The following is a 22,824-nucleotide window of genomic DNA, read 5'->3' as shown; positions in this document are numbered from 1 at the left end:
TCCCCAATACAAGACAGACACTGATATACCAGAGTGATTCCAGCAGAGAGCTCTCCAGATAATCCACATGACAGCACGTGGTGTGCTGGTAGAGGCAGAGAGAACTGGGTTTAGGTTTGTTCAGCCTTCAGAAAGCTTTGGCAGCGTCTTGCTGCTGTCTAAAACCACGTAACAGGAAAGTGCAGGTAAGAGAGACAAACTCTTGCAAGTGGTCTGCAGAGGGTGTAAAATCTATATGTTTGAAGGTATTCAAAACTCAGCTGCACAAATCCCTAAGCAATATGCTTGTTGAAGCTGCTTGGAGCAGGGGGCTTGACTTGGTGTTCTCTGGAAGTCCCTTCTAACATCCCTTAGTCCATGCATCTATTAAGTGCAGCAAGTCTTTTCAAATGATCATACCAAAATGATTGCTACTGAATTTTTTCTTTCAAAAAAGTCACTAGAATTTGAGTATCAAACCATGAAGTGCTTCAATTTGTACTTTTTAAAAGTAAGAACAAAACCTTACTCAGGGAAAAAAATCCATTTTCATCACTCACAAGAAGTGACTGAGGGAACAGCTTTGAGATGACCTTGAGCAACTGAAACATTTCAAACAGCACATGCTCATCCACAAACCACTGCCTTTCACAGCTGATGAAAACTATCTTGCCCCCTGGAGCGATCAGGACTGCTGGATCTGCCCCTCACCGAATTCTGAACAGAGCACAGCATGGACAAACCCATCCATTCAGGCAGAGACTGCTACTGGCCAGATGTAAAAGACTATAGCTCCCGAAGTAACAGCATCAAGCATCAGATGGAAAGGCCCAGAGAGTGGCAGATAGCTGACAGAACTCCAAAGCAAAATATTTGCCCTGCACACAGCACATTGTCTCTCAGCAACAGAGAGAAGCAGGCCAGGTATCCACACATGCCAGTCACTAGAAGCCAAATCTCAGCTAACTGAGATGTAGCATGAGTTGTGAGCCAAGAACAACTAAACTGAGTAATGCAGGACCTGATTCAGAAATCACATTTGTCTAGTTCCCTACTCATGTATAACAATAATTTAGCTGAAAATAGAACAAAAAATAGCCTTTACCAGAAACAAGGAGAAAGATAAATATGGTAGCTTTCAAAATTAATTTAGGCATAGGTAAAAAGTAACACCTTAGAAAGACTTTTTGGAGTGTAACCTTCATTTTTAAAATTTACTTGTAAAAATAACTTTGCATACTTTAATCTGTCTCTGTTTCATAGGCTGTTCAGTGGGGAATTATGACAAAAGCACAAATCAGCTTCTGACAGAAGCAAAGCTGAAGTCAGATTTCAATTTATACTGAGCTCATTCTTGCATCTGTACTATTTTGGGAAGTTTCCAAGGGGCTTCAGTGTATAAATTATCTTTCTGTTATCAGTACAGGTAACATCTGAACTTGAAACTAGACCTAGCTGTTGCCTTTAAACCCATGGTACCTAACCCTATCAAAAACTACCTCAAGTGAAGAAAACCAACATACTATGAAACACAAAGAAATTTGATTGGGAGCTAAGGAATGGTACACAGAGTGGTATTTACACCAAGAATTGGATTCTGAGTCACACTGTGCTCATCACATGACTAAAGCAGCAATTACCACTCCAACCTCCAATCCACTTTGCCATGAGAAAAAAATACTGTGAACAACACATGCCTATAGTTTCTACAACAGTGCGTAAGAAATGCTGAAAATCTTTAAGAGCTGACTTCTAGAGGTCAGACTAAAAACTTTGGAAACTGTTTCACCAGTCATTCCGACAATGAGGACTGAAGTGTGTCATAAACAGCAAATAGGTCGGTGCAGGTGGTAATCAACTGAGCCATTCTTAATTAAAATATTAATTCCGGACATCTTCGGCTGTCCAGTTTTAACTCCCCGTGGCACAGGGGAGCCCTGTGCTTCTGGCAGCGTTCCTGAGAGAAGCCACAGGACAGAACAAGCCGGGGCCCCACCGTGGCAGCACCCCCACCGCAGGGCCCTGCGCTGGCTGCCCGCCAGAGGCCACGCCTCCGCTTAAGTCACGAGGCAAAGACAAAGTGAAAACAAGAACTTTAAAACCTTCTTTTTCTCAGTTCTTGAGATGTTTTGAGAGTGTGACCAAAAAGAACTAGATCCCAACACACCAAAAGAAAGGCAAGGCGTAGTTTTTGACAAGCTTGAACGAAAGGCAAGGCGTAGTTTCTGACAAGCTGGAACCCAGCCGAGGCAGGAGCTGCGGCCAGGGCCCAGCCGGGGGGCGGGACCTCCCCTCCGCGCTGCGCGGCGGCCGCAGCCCTGGGACGGCGGCAGCGGGGAGGACACTACTTACAGCCCTGGTCTCGTACAGCACCAGCTTCTGCACGGAGCTGATCAGGGGGGCGGCGGCCGCCACCGGCATGGCAGCTCCGAGGCGCAGCGAGGGGGAGAGCGGCGGGGGCTGCCCGGGAACACCCCGGGCACAGCCGGAGCCGGGGGAGGAACACTCCGGGGCTGAGCGGGGAAACACCGCCGGCACCGAGGGAACCCGGAAGTGCCGGCGCGCCAACGCGCAGGCGCGCCCACGGGGGGCCGCGAGAGCGCGCCTGCGTCGCGGAGCCGCGTCACGCGCGGCCTCTCGGCAACGGCGGCTCCGGGCGCGGGGGCAGCGGCGGTACCGGCGGTACCGGCGGTACCGGGCACCTGGGCGGGCGAGGCGGCGGCGGCGCCGGTGCTCACTCGCAGTCTCTGCTCCCGCCGGGAACCGCTCCCCGCGGGAAGAGCACGGTCAGCACCAGGAACAGCTCCGCAGCCCCGCCCACACCCCTGTGTGGGGCGGGGCCTCTGCCTCTCCCTCCGGAGGGGGCGGGGCGCGGCCGTATCCCGGGCAGCGGGGGCGCGCAGGGCGGCGGCGGCAGCGGGAGCGCGCACGGCGGGGCTCCCACCGGGACATCGTCCTGGGTGTGCGTAGAAAGGAGTGTGTGTGTGAGTGTGTGTGTGTGTCTGGTTTAATTCTTTGCTTTGGTTGTGGTGTCTTTTAGGAAATTGGCCCTTGTGAAGGTTTGGGAGGGAGCGAGACGTCTGGGAGCAGCAGATAAAGCTCAGGCGGTGAGTTTTCTGTCGGGGCAGTGGGGAGTTGGTTGGCATGTAGTGGCTTTTTTCTTTTTTTAATATTAAAATGTTTAATGCAAGAGTGTCTGAACATTTGGGTTTGATGTTTCAAGACAAACTTTTTCAGATTCTCATCCTGAAGTAGATTTTTTTGGTTGGATTTTTAAATTTAATTTAAAACTGACTGGGAGTTATGTGGGGCTGTGCTGGGTTGGATGGTTCGTGTGGGTTTTGCTGAGGCTGTGACATTGAAGTGGCCCTCTAAAGACAGTGAGGTTTTGTTTTGCTTCTTTCAAACAAGCTTCAGCAAGCTCCTCATGTTTTGGCCTCCAGTTTTATTTGAAAGGTCCACGCAAATTTTCCTCCAACTTATCTTAATTAGAAATTTGTTTAGGTTTAAATTTTTTGTGCAGCACTAGACTTACTACCATCTGCATTCCTGGAAGAGCTGGGATTTGAGAAGAGGATGGTGGAAGAGATCAAGAGCTGTGATTTAATTCCACAGGGTCTTATTCCTGTACCTGCCTGTGTGGACACAGAGAGTAGTTCCATTGACCATGACAGGGCTCTTCTGTGTCTGAAGCACAAAACCAAAGATCTTGGCAGGCTCATGGCTCATTTCAGGGACCAGAGAGAAGTCACAATTGTGTGGTAATTGGAGCAGGAAGGGAAGATCAACGAAACAACTAAACAAGAGCAACAGGCAATATGAGAGTCTTGAAGAAGTCATCAACAGCTTGTGATCAGGGGTTGTTCCAACAGTCCTTTGTTTTTCATAAGTGGATTTTCTCTCTTTTGATATGTGCATTGTGTGTGTTCTGTAAATGCTTTTTCTTCTTGTAAAAGCTTTCTTTTTTACAAATCCATTCACCTTGTAATTCACTTCCATTTTAAGGTCATTTTACATACATGTAACTACTGTACTTTATAACAAATTCTTCTTTTCCTTCTAGCCTTAGAAAACACATGGCTTCACAAGAGGGAAGACAAACTCAGCCCTTTACAGACATCTTTGATGAAGATGAAGCTGAAAGATCTTTTCTGTTGTCCAAGCCCACTTGCTTAATTGTTTTTGGAAAGCCAGTAAGATGTCTGATGTGTTTTTGTCGGATATTCTGCTAACAGTTTTACTCTTCCTTTCAAAACATTAGCTTACCAGTGCTACCAAAAGGGTCAAATATCTGCTTTTTGGATTTTGCCATTCTTCAAATCCTGCAGAGGATGGTTAAAATTCTGGTCTCATTTAATGAGACCAATTTTTGCCTTCAGTCAGTTGCAATTAAAAATGTTATTACTGTACTTAAAAGTTACAAGTTGCTCAAAATCTTTCTTCTCTTTTGATATTGGCAAAATTGATTGTTTTTATTTTTGTTGTGGCTTAACCCCAGCCGGCAAGCAAACCCCACACAATCTTTTGCTCACTCACTTGCCCTGGTGGGGTGGGACACAGTATCAGAAGGGTAAAAGGGATAAAATGCATGAGTTGACAAAAGTCATGCACATGAGCAAAACAAAGCAAGGAATTCATTCACCACTTCCTATGGGCAGGCAGATGTTCAGCCATCCCCAGGAACCAGGGCTCCATCGTGCTTCGTGGTGACTTGGGAGGACAAATGTTATCACTCCAAAAATACTTCCCTTTTCTTCACTTCCTCAGCTTTGTACACTGGGCTTGACACCATGTGCTTTGGAATATCCTTGTGCATCAGTCAGAGTCAGCTGTCCCAGCTGTGTTCCCTTCCAGCTTCCCAGCATCCACCCTCATTTTCCTCACCAGTGTGGCGGTATGGAAAGCAGGAGAGGCCTTGGCTCTGTGTAAGCCCTGCTCAGTAGTAATGAAAACACCACTGTATTATCAACACTTTTTTTCAGCACAAATCCAAAATACAGCCCTACACTAGCCACTGTGAAGAAAGTGAACTCTACCCCAGCCAAAACCAGAATAATGCTATTAAAATATTTTAGTTTTTAATAAACTTGACATAAATCGGTGTAAAAAGAGCCTTCAGGTTAATGTACTGACTTAGAGACATGCAATGAGGTATTACAGATCTTAATATTAAAACTTTGAAAAAATTCTATCCTATATATTTGGAAACATTCAAAATCCACCAAGGTGTTCTGATAAGAGGATCTGTACTACATTTTAACTATAATACAAGGTCTGTCTTTTTTTCAACTAATTTGTGGCCTCTTTAACTTAGGAAAATTTGATGTTTTGTAAACCTAAACTTTTGAGACATCTTTTTTTTCCCCCCAAATGTGGCTTTGCATTATCGCCTCAGTTCGTTGAAGGGAGTTGTTTTTTTTTTGTAGAAGTTTGCCTTATAACATGTCTTAAAGAGTATATGCTCTTGTAAGAGTCTACTCAGCTCGACAGAAAACTACAGTGAACTAACTTATTTAGTTTTAAATTAACGTCAAAATTGTAACCTTACATGAAAAAGGTGACTTCATGTTTTATAGACCAAATCACCATAAAATGCTCATTGGAAGACAGCACAAAAAAATTCTCGTATTCTCAACCATTGCCTTCAGTAGATGCTTAATACCAATATAACAAGCTACAGAAATTGTACAGACCTTACCAAAAAAGGAAAGCAGGAAATGAAATAGTTTATTTTCATGGTATTGACTTCTATATATCTGACTTATGTGCAGAGTACCTCTCCTATTTAAGATACATCTTTTAAATTAAAAACACAGTGCCATTGAAGCAAAGCCAAATTAATCTATTCTGATCACACCTGTAGTATGTAAGGTATGAGTAGACTGGGGTGTTTGTTGATACACTCTTAACTGGGAATGTAGTTTATTTGTTGGGTTTTGCTGTTTTCTATCACAAAATTTATTAAGGACAAAAAAGAAAAGTCAAAACAGGTCTTCATATATGCCCTTCTAAAAAAAGAGCACAATCCTAACGGTGGAAGATGGTGAGTTGTGCAAAATTCCGTTCAGTTAATCACTCTTGGAAGCCTTATATCTCTCAGTGATGTTGGTTTTCCTCTGGATTCATGTAAATGATAAAGATTTTGTCAGTATTGAACCAGATTTGTTGACTAACAAGGGCAGTTTCTAAGCATTTGTTGTTTTAGTAAAAAATATTATTCTGATGTATCCTACTCAGAAAGTGTTGAGTAGGTTTGTGTCACAATTTGCTTTGAGGCTGAAGATAAAAATTTTAGTCCTAAGGAGTTTCTCATAGGAATTTGTGATCAAATCATAGCTGAGTTTTAGATACAATTACTCAGAAATAAACTCAGGATAATGACTTTGGAGATAATTAGCTACACATAGCAGCATATTAGCAATGCTAGGCAATATGAAGTAGAGGATTGTATTAAAAAGAGTGTTTTGTGTTTGCCCAATGCATAACTCAGAGGCCCCAATCCCAATGGTAGATTTTCATTGTTTTTATCATGTGAAAATATGTTCTTCATTGTATTATATGTTTGGTTTTGTTCTGTCTGTTTTTCTTTTAAAAGTGTAATTTTCATTTTAAGGGTTCTGGAAAGAAAACATTAGCTAGCAAACTAGCACAGAGATGGAACTGCATTTTCATAGAAGGTAAACACATGCTATTTTTGGAACATTGCTTTGGCTTCACAGTTGCTTTTGGTTTAGAATACCCTCACTGTTCCCTGTAATTCAAATGGCATGTTTCTGATTGCAGCAAACACTTCTGATAAGGAACAAGTTAGCATAAAATAAAATCACTGATCATGGTCTTTTAGGTATTGAAAGGCTTAGGAAAATCACTGTGGGGTTTTTTTAAAATCATAAATTCTATTCCCAGTCCTGTAAGGGGGTTCATGGGACCCTTCTTTTTCACATTCGACACCAAAGAGTGCAGACTATGAAAAAATAGGATGCTCTTTCCTTTCTGTTTGTGCTGTGTCCAATACGAGTGGATGTACTTCAGGAAACAGAGTTATTTATCAAATGAAATTCCTTTACTTCTTTTAAAGATTTAGAACTGTAACATGGTAAAAATCACTTTTAATAAAGTGCTTTTTGACTTAGGTATATATAGAATATATATTTTTTTATATAGAATTTTTATAGTATTGTATAACAAGAAAAAAAATTAATACCTGGTCCAAAACATACAGAGGGCCAAAATCAGAAGGGACTTCAGGAATGTTCTTAAGCCAGTCCACTCTGTTTGAATGTATTTAAATCAGTACTGACAAATGTTCATCAAACTAGTTTAAAAAATTTCTAGGCAGTCTATCTCAGTAATGATCTGCCATTAGAAAGCTTTTCTTAGAAACAAATCTAAATATTAGTTACTGTGGTTTTAAGCCTTATTTCTAATTCAGGGCATTACTCCTTTCTTATTTTTTTCATGACATTTCTTTTAATCTTTTAGCTACTGAATGCACACGTGTGTACACACTGTTACTTATGCTAGCAATTTTTTTTCATTTTCTACATCAAAAAAGGAAGAAACAAAGAAATTCAGCACACATAAACATGAAAAAATTCATACAGAAAGGATTTCCAAAGATGACTGAGTCCAACATTCCTCTCAAAGCAGGGTCAGCTAGAGAGGGCTCAGTTCAATCTGGAACACCTCCAAGGATGCACTCCACCTCCTCCTAGAGAAACACTTCACAATGTTTGGCTGCCTTCTTGATGAGAAATTGCTTCCCAATTGTCCCATATGAATATCTTATGTTCCTATTCATGTCTGTTGCCTCTTATCCTAACTGCACTTCTGTGGTGACCATGGGTCTGTCTTTGTGACCTCCCAATAAGCAGTTTTAGATAGCAGTAAGAGCTGTCTGGTGTCTTCCAGGCTGGACAAGGTCAGTTCTTTTGGCCTCTCCAAGGTTTTGGTGTCCTCTGCTGAACTTGCTGTGATGTATGAACATCTGTCCTGTGCTGGGTTAAAAATAATCCAAGACAGAAAATTACTGAATAGGAAAGGTGTTTGCAAACTTTTTAATGACACAATATTTCTATTCATTTATCCAGTGAATAGGTCAATACTCATACATAAAACAGGGCCAGGGTGCACACAGATTGCTGACTTTCAGTTGCCTGTATTGTTAATTAGTACATTCCCTGTCTCAGTTTTGGCTCATGGCAAATATTGTTCTCCCAAACACCTATCCATAGTATGAAAGGTAGGATGTGCAACAGTCATCATTCCTAGTAGGAACAGTTGGAAAACAGCAACTGTGTTTTGAGAAGAAAGATTATTGCCGAATAGGCATGGGTCACATGGCTTCAGGACTTTTCCCTGGCCTGGTTTTTTAGTAGTATAAATGTAGCCTTAAAAGTCACTCTTAAAAACTTTTATAAAATGTCTGATTATTTAATTCATACAGAAGCGTGAAAGACTTCCAGGGTCATTCTAGTATGATGTCACTATCCACAGAGTCATAGGGCAGTCTTTAAATTTTATGGATGTCATTTTTCTCAAAGCAGATGGTTTTGTGTGTCTAAACAGTTCTTCTAAATCTTGGTTTTTAAATTTAAAAAGTGATTGAGCTCAATTATCTCTGGATTACAAGACAGTAAAGCTGATTGAATTTAAATCAGTAGTTCAGATAATCCTGTAAAACTGCTGTTGTGTATTTCTGTGTAGCATATACAGGGTTAAATTGTAGGGAGAAACACCTACCCAGTCCTTGCCATAAGGCACCAGGTTCTGGATGGGCAAAGTATAATAATGGCCCTAAATATAATTGCTTTTCATTCAAAAATGGTTTGAATGGCTGCTTGGAGCACACATACATCCTCCTGTGTGTGTATGTATATGTACATATGTATATGGAGGTACAAGTTGATTTAGTAAATATTTTGTGTTAATTATTTTTCTTACATTTGATATGCTTCCTTAGCTTCAGAAGTAATTCAAACGAATATTCAACAAAGAACAGGATATGGACTTAAGGTAAAGGTCTAATCTTCCAGTAAGTTTTGTCAAATTTTTGACAAACACTTACTATAAAAGACTATGTTTTGCATTTTATCCTAGTGTCAAAAATTGCTTTGTCAAGGTCAAAGTATTCCTGAGGAACTGGTGACAAAAATGATTCTGCAGATGATTAATGAGTCACCAGAAGTTGCTCATTATGGTAAGTGTATTTATAGCCTAAACTTCTTAGAGTGTTCTACCTGTAATTTTACATTCATTTTACATCTATTGGTTCTCAAATATAATTCTAACTTTTTCTCATGCTCTTCAGGTTATGGAATATCAATAAACTGAAAGTGTGTTTAGGGATTAATTACCAGTATGAGTGATCAGAAAGTGTCATACTGGTCCTGTGTTGTGTAGATTTTGAGAAAATAATTTTTCCAAAATTTTAAGTGTTGATATGACTCTTAATTTTACAATATTGTCTGCTCAGAAGAATCTTAGGATTTAAAATATAGCTTTTTTATTCTTCAATACTTCTATAACAACAACATAGTAAAAATCCATCAGCAAAAACATTTTAAGCATTTTAAATAATGAAAAAGAAGGAAAACAGATTACTGAAAATGCAAAGTATTAAGGCTTTTTTTTTCTCTTTCCAAATTGTTTATTTCCTTTGCATTTTGTCACACAGAGTAGGATGGATGAGAATAGTAATGGTAGTGGCTATAATTCTTCTATTTGAGGAAAGATTTTGTTAACTGAGGCTGTCACAATGAGTGGTGCAGATCTTGCTAGTGTCTGAACCTGCTTCCCTGATGAGAAAACAAATGTACTGCCAAGAGGAAAGGAAGTAAAAAGGAAATGTATTTTCTTTTTCTTGTTTTCACTTATATTTGAAATTTCTACTATAGGAAGAGACAGGTGTAGTGTCAATGTTAGTTTCTACTGCTCTAAAAATTAGCCTGGCTTTTAAGCTTTCAATTGGAATGGGTTTTATTCCTTCTTTAGTACAAGACTCAATAGTTTTGCAAAATATGAAGCATTCAAAACAGTATAAAAAAGATAAACAGGGAAGAAATTTTTTTAAAAGGACACAAAAAACTGCTTGGAGAGGTAGCAGCAGAAATGCCAGTCTCTTAATACATATGTGAGGACTTTGTAAAGACATGAAGAGGCTTCTGTGTTGCTGGAGTTCCCCTCTTTGAGTTAATCTGAAGATGTTTGTATCACAGAGGAGCACAGAGGTCCTGGAAACTCTAAACACAGCTGTAAAGTTGAGTAAAGTTTGGTTCTTGTAGCCAAAACACTTTCTGCCACATCCCCCAAAGTAGCAAGGAATAGAATAACCAACATCCTCACTATTTTTTCTGCCAAGTAGAACTGACCTTCAAAACCAATTTTTGCTTTAGTATTTCTAATAACTTTTTGTTTATCAACTACTATCTTAACAAATTCTTGGGAAGCTTAAGTAGGTTTTCAGCAGGAACTAATCAGTCAATTCACACTAAATTATTCATTAAAGATTTTAGAAACTGTTGTATGAAAGGTTGGGTATTTTTACTTTTAGTGTTTGAAAAATCCAAAATTTTAAACAGTACGCACAATTAGTGTGTCTCAAAATCTTCTTGGTAATTCCCTGGTTATTTTTTGATCTAGTTGATACCTTAGGTATACTGTATGATTTTTAGTCTCTTCACATTATTGATTTGGGGTGAACACTCTCAGAGAATGGGTTCCCATGTTACACTACCATTTGCCTCACATCAGCTGTTGTTACCTGAGATGTGTTGATAGGCAGAGACAGCGCACGTTCTTCACACCTTGCTGCCAGTTAGAATTCTCTAAAGGTATCTACAGTTTAGAATCCAGGATTTTAATTTCCTAGAGGAATGGCTATATGTTTTACTATCCCTTGCTTATCTCTTCTTCTCTTGCCTCTATGAATAGTAGCTTCCCAAAGAAGTAGGAGTCTTCTAACACCTCTTGCAAAGACTGCTGCCACGTTTTTCTGCTGCCCAGACTTGCATTTAAATATTATCATATAAAATTCTAAGCATGTACCGTTTCTCTAAGGAAATATTCTCATTATTTGGCTAAAAACATCCACCTGATTTTTGTTTAGTCTCTCATCCTACCACATAAATATTAATTTTGTTTCTATTCAGTAGTTCTTACTGCATGCATACAGCCATCAGTAGTTACAGTACTTCCCTAGGAGCTTGAAGCCACAAGTTCATCCATGGGGCTGAGCACTGTAGTGCTAGGAAAACATATTATTAACACTCTGCTTGTCATGTCTAGCCAACATGTGTTTATCAAACAGGACTCAGCAGTGGGAATCCTGAGTGAACAGATGCTTACCAAATGATCCATGTGCATACTGTGTGCATAGTGCCTATGTTTGAGAGGCAGGAGAGTGGTTCAGACTCCTTTCACTAGAAGCCAAAAATTTAAAGGTTGTGTAAAAAGCTTAGACTCCTAGTTTAAATGCTTTAAATCATAGAGCGGCTACTCTTTGCACTGTCATTTATAAAGTCTTTTAGTGGCAAAACTGGTCACTGAAAGCTTGGTACTTTTTAGGCACTAAAATATGAGCTAGGCACATAAAGCGGGTAGTGTGAATATAGTCTTTAATGTCTACATGTTTTTGAGGTAACAGATGTTGAGAGTACTCCATAAAGCTGAAAACACTTCTTTTGTCTGTATTTCATCCGTAGCAAACATGGGTGCACATTTTTTTTTTAGCAGTGTTGTGTCACGTACATGGTTTAACATTGTACCACTATATGTATTGTTTAAAGGAGGTGAGTATAAATAGCTCTATAATTTACAAACCCTCTCAAAATGTGTTCAATTAAATGTATTTGGCAGGTTATGTTCTTACTGGATTTCCTTCTCTCTCAGAGGAATACATGACTGTTCCACAACAAATAGAGAAAATAATTAATCTAAAATTAAAACCGGATTTCCTGATTAACATCAAGGTAATGTTATCTTCAGTAACTTCCTAGTATTTTTCCTAATTATTAGTGGACTCAAATGCTATGCATGCTAAATATAATATTTTCCTCTGTATACTTGAGTATAGAATTTATTGAGGGATGATAAATTCTTTACTTTTATATTGAAATAAAGTTTCACTGGTTTGTTCCATTATAAGCATCACTGAGTTAAAATAGTGAACGTGTCCTAAAACTTCAGCAACAGTTACAGTTTTTGCACCTTCACCAATTAGAAGATACAGGTTTTCAAGAAAGAGAAACTTTGAATTACTATGGGATTTTGGACGCATGTATATCTGCCACTTGTGTAATGCAGGAAGAAACTTCTCACATATGGAAGTTAGAAAGTAAATAGTTTTATTTTTCAGTCACTAATTGTGAAACTGTCTCATTATTAATTAATCTTGTTTACAAATCTCAATTTCTTCATGAGCAGTGATATGACATACCAGATATTTTACAAAAGTGACTCTGATATAACCAGAGAAACATAAACCATTGCTAGTGTGGGATTTAGAGGACTTTCTCAATGTAACTTAAAAGAATGGACTTCCTTGCTACGTCCATGTTAGTAAGCAAAACAAAGCAAGAAGGACTCTTCAGACATCGGGCTAACTGCTTTGGCCAAACACTGCTAAGCTGTCTTGTTAGTCAGAATGGGGTGGCAGTGCCCAAACTGTCCGCAGGGAAATGCCCAAGGCCTGTGCCATTCTCCAGATTGTGCCCTGCTGTTCACCGGGGAGGATTCTAGCTGGCCCACACTGAATTGTGCCAGACTCCATCCAAAAAACAACTGTATGTATAGTCATGAACACACTTTCAGGCCCTTCATCTAGCAACATTTTAGTTATAATCAACTAGATTATTTTTGTCTTCTACTTTGAATGTGCATAACGGGCTGCTGAGACAGCTCTGAATAGTCAGCCTCTGGTGGTGTGCTCCATGCTCTTTGGGATTTTGATTCTAGTTTGCATATCTGTGTCTTTTGTCAGATGCTAAACCTCTGGGTCTGGACCTACTCTATCACTTTGCAGATTTAACTCTGTATTTGTTTTAGTCCTATACTTTTAAGATTTAATTTGCTTGAACATGCATAATGAAAGTTGGTGAATACCTACTTCAAACCTTTTTTCTGTGATCTCAGATCCTAAAACATCACCAAACATATTTTTGTCCTGCTTTTCAGGCAGATTTGATTTTTTCAGAAAGTCAGTCTTTGTTTTAATGCCATGTAGTGAAAAATCCCCGTTGCTGAGCATGTGTGTTGTATAGATACACATGCAACAATACGAATAGAACAGTGATCCTAAATAAACCAGAAAGAAAAATTAAATTCTTGACTTCAGGTAGTCACACTGTCTCCTCTGGGAAAAGGACTGAAACTAAATGCACATTTAAAATCCTTGCCCCAAAGCCAAAGACATATCTTTGCTTTTGATTTCAGTGAATTGAAGCTGTTTTCACAGATATGTTAGAATTGTAACTGTTTTCATTAGATCAAAAGCAAAGGAAGAAGGGAAATTCTAGATAACTGTGGCAATAATGAAATATTGTTATTAGTAGACCAATTTAGAGAAATTTTGTCTCTCCAAGAAAAAGATATTTTAGCAGAACAATAAACACATTTTCTCTTTAATTTTTCCTTGCTAGTGTCCAGATTATGAGTTATGCCAAAGAATATCAGGACAAAGGCAAAACCCTGATTCAGGGGTGATATATCAGAGAAGCCAGTGGGATCCTAAAGTTACTGACAAGCGTAAGAAAGAGAAAGATCAGGATGAAGAAGAGGATGAAGAAGGTGAAGGGCAGGATGAAGAAGAAGAAGGAGAAGAAGCAGAGGTAAATATTACTATTTTGTAAACAGTGCAAAATATTACAATGTACTTTAGTCAAAGCAGAAAAAATTCTGATCTTCTAAAATATCACTGTACTATGTTATGAATTTATTTTGCTCAAATTTAATCTTAATTCCATTTCTGTCCTGCTTTAAGAGATGTGGGGTAACACCTAAACAGTAGGTTTAAATGACAACAAATGCTGATAGCTTAACCTGGACTCAGTCTTTGACTCAAAAGTCACTGATCTGTTTCTTACCATAAGTTAAAAGTGTGTATCAGGAGGAGAAGGGTGGCTCTACACTGCCTATTTTTCTATATCTATATCTATATCTATATCTATCTATTTCTATATCTATATATATCTATTTCTATATCTATATATCTATAAATATATATATATTTATCTAGACAAACAAAAGAGTTCTTAATTTTTGCTTATGGTAGCAACTTTTTGCTAATATTTGCAGGACACTAGTTTGTTTTCTGGTTTCAGTGTTACACTATTACAAATGGATTTTCTTTTTTTCCATGAAGGTAATAAATTTGAATTCAGGTCAAATTTTTATAATAGGGGCCAGAAACTTATCAACACAAGTTCTAGGCACACTGCTCTCCATTCATAGAAATTGCACTTCATCAGAATAGGATCATGGTCAGCAGTCACTGGAGTAATACTGATTGCAATACTATCCAAAGCTACTTTATTTAAGTTTGAGTGAAGACAAAAATTATTTTAATACATTATTTCTCTGTCTTGAAATTTTGTTTTGCAGACTGGAGAAAGTCCACATAAGAAATTAGAATCTTTTCATCAGTTAGTGCAGCGACCTGAAGATTTTCTTGAAAATGCAGAGAAAAGAATTGGAATATACAAGGATATAATGCTTCCTCCTTTAGAAGTAAGAAAAAGCAAAGTAATATGATTATGCACAACAAAACATTTTTAAAATATCTTGCACTGTTTTCATTGTTTTTTTTAGTTTGAGATTTGTTGTATTGACGTGGTCATGCTACAACATATCTCCAGTTTCTGAATTTGTTTTTAAATCAGAGATACAAAATTGTCATCTGTAGGTGTTGTTTCTACTCTACAGTAAAGATAAAGTTATCAGCTTTGACTTTTAAAAGTGAAACCATACCTGCCACCACAAATGCTAGTAAGTGAAATGTTTGAGGGCTCCATTGTTTCATTGCTGTTACCAGAGTCCATTCTAGAATGCAATCCCATAAGTAATCTGCATCCATTGTCTTCCACTCTGATAGATTCCCTTTCTCACCTGCTTCATTGCCTGCAGATTTATATACACAGTAATTAGCCCATTAGTATGTTTTACACTTACTTAATTTCTGAAGCTATAACATTTTCTTTCCCCATTGTGTTCAGAAAAGTTTAAAAAAACATACATTTTTACTGTACGTTTTTTGTTTTGTTGGGTTTTTTTGGGGTTTTTTGTTTGGTTGGTTGGTTTTTTTTGTTTTGTTTTTAATCTCTTAGTACAAGCAACTGCAAAATCCTGCATGTTTAATGCCCACTTGACAATTACTGTTTATACCTTTCAATTTCCCTATGGATTAGTTAAACCTATAGATAAAATTGTGTAAAAGTGGTGTAATGGTCTTTGCTAGAGTAACAAACTTGTTACTGCTGTGAAGGGGAAAACAAAAAATATGGTATCTTTAATCATTACACAATCTCGCATGGATTTCTTATAAGTGAGCTAATGGAAAATTGTTTAGATTAAATTACTTTAGGTTGTATACCACACCTTCAACAGTTTCAACACATTCCACTGGTTGGTAGGGTTCACTTAGGATTCACTAGCGGTGAATATATTGGTTAAGATGTTTAGTGGTCCACTAATACATTAAAAGAATACAGGGTTTTATCAATTGGCCCAGGCAGAGATTGAGATTATGAAATTGAAATTGAAACAAAAAGCTTATAAGGTGTGCAGTTTGCAATGATATGAATATAGGTAGAATGAACTTTGGAGAACACACTTTGATGTCCTGATAAATTGTTTGGATTAAATAAATACTGCAGTGAGGAAGGAAAACTAATGAACAACTACAACATGTGAAATAATAGGCCAGACCTCAGTACTTCAGTCAATTTGTGGGGATTTATTTAGTCAAAACTAAGTCAATAAATGAGATGCTATTGTTTAAACTCAAATACTATGAATGTACTAGTAAGACTGTAAGACCACTGTATATAAGAGAAATACCAACTATTATCCTCCCTTTACAGGAGTATTAGAAGGAATTAATTAGTTATTAGCTATTTCGACCAAAGATAGAGCAGATTATTTAATTTACAGTATGGAAGACAGACTATATGAAATGAGCCAGGAAATGAGCTCTGACCATAAATGTAGTGAAGAACTGGAACAGATTACCTGCAAAGATGTAAAGTCACCTTCAATAGGCCTTTTTAGGCTTGAGGTTAGACCAGCATTTGTCAGGAATGGTGTGAGTGTTCTCAGTCCTCAGAGAGAGGCATTAACAGCCAACGTGGTCTAGTTTATTTAGTCTAAGACATTATTTGTAGTGTGAAAATTTAAAACAAGAAAAGTAAAATATATGGTCCAAATTTTAAAGGAATTGGGAGTCAGGACTAGAATTAAAACATTGGACTCATGACTGGCATTTCTGAGAAATGTATTAATTGAGATTGTCTTCATTTTCCAGCAAAGAATTAAGGTAGTTAGACAATTAAAAGTTGAATTCATACAGAAAATGTTACTGTATCTTGATATTTTTTAGCTCTCTTGCATTTGAGCTAAAACATCTAAGCTACCTTCTAAACCTATTGTAACTGCAGTTTTGGAATTATCTCTGTATTTATCTGTCATCAAATAAAAGTTAATTTCCAGAAGATTTTATAAACCATTAATACAATGAATCCTGATTTTGCTGAAGTTCCCAGGACTCCAAGCTTTGATATGTATAGGAAGAGAATGAGCCTCAGTGTCTTTATCTGATTAACTATATTCAATTGACTGGCATGTTCTTTAACAGGGATTGCTGGCTTACCAGGATTGTCGATATCTTATTGAAGTGGATGGAAGTCAGCAACCAGAAAATGTCTTGGAGGTAAGTAAACTATGCACCAGCTAAGTTAACCTCCACTAGAAAATAATTTCTCAGTTTTGTGGATTGTTTTCCTGTTGGTAAAATTTTAAGTTGTGTTTAAAATTCATTCATTTACTAGAATGCATTTTCATTTATTAGAAAACATGGCTTTTGAAATACTTGCTTTCCTTCCTCTATTAGTTGTAAGATTCACTGCTCTGCTCCCAGGCTTACAAGTATGTTACATGAGAATATTTCCAGGCAAGCTACAAACTTTTGTGTTATGGCCATCTGGTTTTAGTGCTTTTCCTGATCCATATTAATGTAAAATATAGTGAGAAATTCAAACTTTTTTTGGTATGATATATTTACAAAATTGGTTTATTTGATACTTGTGTCTAAAATATATTTTTTATAATGGAATATAATTTTTATTAATTTGATATTGTTTTGCAATGTAATAGAAGACTCTTGATTCTTGTAAGAGTTGTGCTGAGTGCTTGTGTCTAGATTTTTATCTTGTAACAGAGCAACTTGTTCTCCCTGTTAAAAAACTTAATATGGTAAATTTTGAAGATAAATAATCTTATCCTCTGCCTCACAACTAAAAGTTGTTTCAAATCAGAACCTAGAGTATGGGGTTGAAAATTAGGTAGGAGATTGTTTTTGACAAGGTAGGAAGTGAACTTCTGCATTTTCTCATCTGTTTGAAATTAATTTTATTATTATAATTCTGTAAGTTAATTATTTTAGTGTATTAACTCTACAAAGAATGATCCTATGGGGGAAAAAAAAAAAACCAGTAATTTTGCAGTATTAGAACATACAATTTCCTCATTTATGATCCATTTGTGAACATTACAACACAAAAGTTATAGTAAATGCAATCAAGTTATGTTATGATTCCAACCATTTTACCTACAAGTAAGGCAAAGGCCTATAATAAAACTAGCCCAAAAATGACAGAATTTGCTTTTTTTGTTTCAAGAATACTTGCATTCAATCAATATTACATTCAGGAAACACTTCAAATAAACTTAATAGAATCTGATTCTCATTGGTAGACATTTGGTTTAAATACCTTTCAAAATAAACTACCCAAAGTTGTATTGTTTATGAATGTATATAATCTGATTTCCCAAAGAGATTTGCCTCTTTTTCCAGTTGGAGGTCCTCTGAGTACTTGCCCTGCCTTGAGAGAACTTTCATAATCTTGTCCTTTAGTAGGCTTGGGATTCACAGCATAATGAGGAGACAGAAGGGCTGTGATTTGGCCTTTTGGACTGCCTGTATCTACCAAATAGCTTCTTAAAACTCAGCTCAATAACTAGCATGAGTCTGACTTAGAAACTGGGCCTTGATGTTTACGTAGCCATTACATAAATAATAAATTACAATTTTAAATAGATTTTAGGGTCCCTTCTGAAGACAAAAACAGTTTTGATTTATCATTGTCATTGCTAGAGATGAGAGGATGGGACTATTTTCAAGCTAAGAATGATTTATTACTCAGTAAACATTAATCTCAGAAGCCATGAGATTTTAAAGGAGCAAGCTTTCAGCCATAGCTCAAGAGTAGTCACAAGTTTCTTCATTACAAGACAATATATAACTTTCTAAACTAATAGACAGTTGCTACAGAATTTATTTTGCTTTTCTAACCTATCACCTTTACTTACTTCTACTGCACTGCAGATACTTTTATCCAATGGACTTCTAACTCACAGGCACACATATGCTTCTATTATAATTTCTACTCTATACAACAACACCCTTACATTATAAACCCTTCACCATCTTTCCAGTACAGTTTCTCACTTACTTAAAGAATATCCTCACCTATAACTATAGAAATAGAAGTTTATGATTTTTCTGCTTAATATCTGTGTATTGTATTTTTACATCAATCTTAGCTTCTTCTAAGGCTGCAGATCAAATCCTTCAGTGTCTGTGGAAGTTTCTGTTTTTCCTATTCCCGCACTGATTGGCACTAAATCAAGACTTATTTTCTTTTCAGACAGTGGTAGGCCGACTTGAGTCTATGGAAGTTCAAAATGCAGCTCCTGTAATCAGACTCCAAAGTGAACAAGAGGAAGAAGAAACACTGGAGGGAAAGCAATATGTAATTGTGCTTTTCTAAAGTGTGATTGTCTGTAATAACTAGAATGAGTTTTTTGCTGTAAGCTTATATTAGAGCATCTTTGTCTCACAACAGTGAAACAGTTTGTTTTACCATGCAGTAAGAGCATTTGTAAGCATTGACTTTTCAGAAATGAGAATTTAAGGCCATTCTGGGACTGAAATCCACTTAAAAAGTATGAAAATAAAAAACCTGTCATTTCCAAAAAAACAGGTAATGATTATAATAAAACTTTGAGCAAAATGTTTGTTTTAGCAATAGAGGAAAACTTAATTCCTTCCAAAGAAATAAAGAAACTTTAGCCAAAGGATAACAATCTCAGCAACTGACTCTTAGCTCAGTCTATTCTTTTCCTGAATAAGAATCAACATGGTAATCCAAATATAGCAACATTCTGCCTAACTGAAATTACATTAGTCCTATTTTCTTGTAATTCATTAGAAACTGCTGAATTTTGCTGAATCGTAGCAATTATAATTTGTGTCCCTTCAAAATAAACCTGAAAACCAGAAGTTTTGCATTAATGTCATCATCTATATTTAGTTGCAATCATCTTTCCTATTTCTGAAACAAAACTTTGAATATATGGATTGAAGTGTAATGGTGAGACCCCACATTTTCAGAGAAATACCTCTCCCTTCACTTTTCTATTTTCTCAGTTCTTAAATTCACAAGTGAAAGACTTTCTGTGTCAGAGGTCATCTGTATTTATTATTTAGTTAGTTAGTTTGTTTTAGTTTTAGTTTGTGTGTAATCACAGTATTCAGGGCAAAGAGTTCTGCATTGTAACTGAACATTGTGAACAGAATTGCTTCCCTTTGTGTCGAACCTTTTAGCTCAGTGTCCTCCAGTATGCAGAAGTCAGTGAATAGTTTGGTTCTTTACATCTGCCCTCTAATAACTCATGATTTCAGATTTCTATCCTTCTCTTACATAGTTATACTGAAGAATTCCAGTCTATATAATTTTATTCCTTCTTACACAACAAGCTTGTTATGGGATGAATCAGTTATATTGCCTTTTTCCGAAACTTATCTGATTTTGCTGTGTCCTTTCTGAGATTAGGGCAGCAGGAGGCCCATTGCAGTAAAGACAAGGGCAATATTTAAACAATTTAAACTTAAACCTTTATCATCTGTTCTCTCTGTGCTCAGCGTTCCTAACATTCAAGTTGGTTTTCTGACTGCACTTGGGCGTTGACAAAATGCTTTCACAGAGGGACCTATTTCTGAGTAGTCACAGTCAGTGAAAACACATAACTTTCTGTGTAAAACTGCTATTTTAATGCCTGCTTTTGTTGGTTCTTAAAGTTCTTCTGCAACTCCTCACAGCCAGCACTTGTCCATACTATTCTGAATTTAGTGTCACCATGACTTTAGGATTCCCTCACTATTCACATTCTGTAAAAAGGCTATTAAACTTATTCCTATCCTATTTCTGCATGGCTGAAATAGATATTTTAATATTGCTATTCCCTGACGCAGATAATGGTCCTTTTTTCAAATCCTTTAGAGGAAATCTTAGCCATTTTCTGTTGTCTTCAATAAATGGCTCTATAATTTTAAACATCTAAAATAATAAGTAAAGCATACAGGAACTATTTTAAGTATTATTTATTTTAAAGAGACCTGAGAAAATGAAGTAATTTCTCTTTTAAATTGTCCTACAATTCTGAAATAAATTATTTTTATTTAAATGTTTAAAAAACCATAAATGTGGTTTTTCTTTTTAAGTTTGCTTATTTTCCATCAAAAGGTTTCAAAAAAGTCTAATAAAAAGGCATATGTAGCTTCAGACAAAAATTACACTTGCAATTATTTCTATTTTAATAAACAGGATGAACTTTTACGGGCTCTGTCATCTTACAAGCTGATAGCACCCAGGTACCGATGGCGTAGGAGCAGGTGGGGACAAGTGTGTCCCGTGGCTCTAAAAGAAGGCGACATTGTAATGGGAAACCCAGAGTTTGCTGTGAGGTTAGTGTAATTTGACACTGTTAATGTTCATATCTATATTATGAGATGTCTATATCTGCTAGCTTCTCTTCTGTTTTAAGTTTTCTAGGTAAAATGTACGTACTGTCATGCCAAGAGGCATTGAAAAAATTTATGCTGAATCCACGGCCGTATCTCTTACCTCCAATGCCAGTTTCTCCTTGTAAAGTATTTGTATTTGGTCCTCCATTCTCTGGAAGAACTACTATTTGTAATCTAATTGCACACAATTATAAAGGAAAGGTAGGTTCATAAATGTCTTAGGTAGCAGAGTATCAGCTGGGGCTTGGCAATCAGCACATTCTTGTCATGTTACTAACATTCACGTTACAAATATAGGGATTACAGAGGAAACAGGATTTTAGTGAAATTCATTTTTTTAATAAAAGTAGCTACAGATCAAGAATACTTTTATATACTGTCTTATGTTGCAGTTGTCTTAGTATTAAAATACTATGAGTAACTTCTGTATCTAAGATAATTAAATATAAATTTAAAATAATTTCTTTTTCAAAAAAAACCCAACCCTGCACTTGAATTACATGTAAATTTTTCTGAAATCTGCAGAGCTTTTCCAAAATTGTTTTATTTTATAGAAGTTGGATCAGATGATATATTTGGCTTCTGTGATATTTGTATTTTTTCAAATCATTCTACTAGGTTCTTGATATGGACAAACTCATTCAACAATATAAAGAATCAAGAGAAAAAAACACTGAGGAATTGCAAAAGGATGCAGTAGAAAAGGCTATAGCAGCAGTGAAAAATAGATTGGGATCAGAAGAACAATCAGAAGAATCAGGTGAATAAGCTGTTCTGTGGTCTTTGAAGCTGTCTTACTTGCTTTATGTTATTTAACTGAAGCAGTTGCTGTCACTTTGACTTGAAAAAGTTGCGGAAGTTCTTATGATTGCTGTGCATTAAATATGAACTAAAAGAATATGCAGTGAAGGGAATATCATAGTAAAATTCACTATTTTTTACATATATATATATATAAATCCTTTGAATTTGAGGGCCATGTCAAAAAGAGTTTTCTGAACTCTGAGCTGAAAGAAGAAATTTGTTCTGACTGACTCTGGTTTAAAACCTTCATTTTAATGACTTTCTGACACATTAAATCTCTGCAAAAATGAAACTCTCATCAAAAAAGCAGCTTGTCAGCTGGACTGATGTGAATCCACAATATACAGATTTTTCACTTTGAAGCAACCTTACAAGTATGCTGCCGCAGATGGTACATTTATAAGTCGCTCCAGCTCTAGTCACATTTAGACTTCTTAAGCCGCCTAGTTTTCTGCAGCTTGACAAATTCAATATATTGCAAAGGTGAAAATAATATGTTATTTTAGTATCTTTTAAACAAAGTTTGTATTTTTTTCCAAGAAAGTTCAATGGAGGCTTTTCAAATTGATTTCTTCTGAAGCAAAAATACTCTGTTGAATTAGAATTGCCTTTTTATAGTAAGCACTAGTTATGGTTCCAATGGACAGTGGGGCCATTTGGCCTTATTTAACTCAGCAGGGAATTGTGTTTGACTTTGTCATGGGCAGATAGATCTAACAAGAAGTCAGGGTATTCCTCTAGTGCTGCAAAACTGGTGCTGACAGTGATAAAAAATCATTGGCATTGCAGTAAGAGTAATGATGAGCTATGACACCAAAATTGAAACAGTTAAACAGTGGTACATTCCAGATTCCTGACTATGCAAATACTTTTGAGGACAGGGATGTTAATCCTATTAGAATTAATGAGAAATTAATCCTAATTTAAAATTTTATTGCAAAACTGATGTACAAACAGAGGATGTA

At 36.7% G+C, this 22,824-nt stretch overlaps 2 protein-coding genes across 5 annotated transcripts in view; one reads left to right on the top strand and one right to left on the bottom strand.

Moving 5' to 3' along the window:
- FIG4 (FIG4 phosphoinositide 5-phosphatase) overlaps positions 1–2,467 on the bottom strand; it is a 50,150-nt gene extending 47,683 nt beyond the window's left edge. For both annotated transcript variants that reach the window (XM_041715119.2, XM_072926771.1), the window contains exon 1: positions 2,332–2,467. In XM_041715119.2, the coding sequence (XP_041571053.2) occupies positions 2,332–2,400 (69 nt within the window). In that variant the 5' untranslated portion in view covers positions 2,401–2,467. The remainder of the gene's footprint in view (positions 1–2,331) is intronic.
- A 161-nt stretch (positions 2,468–2,628) lies between these two features.
- Positions 2,629–22,824, top strand: part of AK9 (adenylate kinase 9) — a 60,631-nt gene continuing 40,435 nt past the window's right edge. For all 3 annotated transcript variants that reach the window (XR_012055012.1, XM_030267718.4, XM_072926770.1), the window contains exons 1-14: positions 2,629–2,765; positions 3,020–3,086; positions 4,043–4,172; positions 6,593–6,656; positions 8,942–8,994; positions 9,079–9,178; positions 11,836–11,948; positions 13,617–13,805; positions 14,578–14,703; positions 16,826–16,900; positions 18,897–19,001; positions 20,856–20,995; positions 21,076–21,256; positions 21,674–21,815. Coding sequence is in view for 2 of the 3 variants with exons in the window: in XM_030267718.4 (XP_030123578.4) it covers positions 4,056–4,172; positions 6,593–6,656; positions 8,942–8,994; positions 9,079–9,178; positions 11,836–11,948; positions 13,617–13,805; positions 14,578–14,703; positions 16,826–16,900; positions 18,897–19,001; positions 20,856–20,995; positions 21,076–21,256; positions 21,674–21,815 (1,405 nt within the window). In the remaining variant the exon portion in view is untranslated. The remainder of the gene's footprint in view (positions 2,766–3,019; positions 3,087–4,042; positions 4,173–6,592; positions 6,657–8,941; positions 8,995–9,078; positions 9,179–11,835; positions 11,949–13,616; positions 13,806–14,577; positions 14,704–16,825; positions 16,901–18,896; positions 19,002–20,855; positions 20,996–21,075; positions 21,257–21,673; positions 21,816–22,824) is intronic.

Source organism: Taeniopygia guttata, chromosome 3, assembly GCF_048771995.1.
Source record: "Taeniopygia guttata chromosome 3, bTaeGut7.mat, whole genome shotgun sequence".
Lineage (NCBI taxonomy): Eukaryota > Metazoa > Chordata > Aves > Passeriformes > Estrildidae > Taeniopygia > Taeniopygia guttata.
The sequence above is the reverse complement of the archived record's forward strand: the minus strand, read 5'-3'. Positions and strand labels throughout refer to the sequence as shown.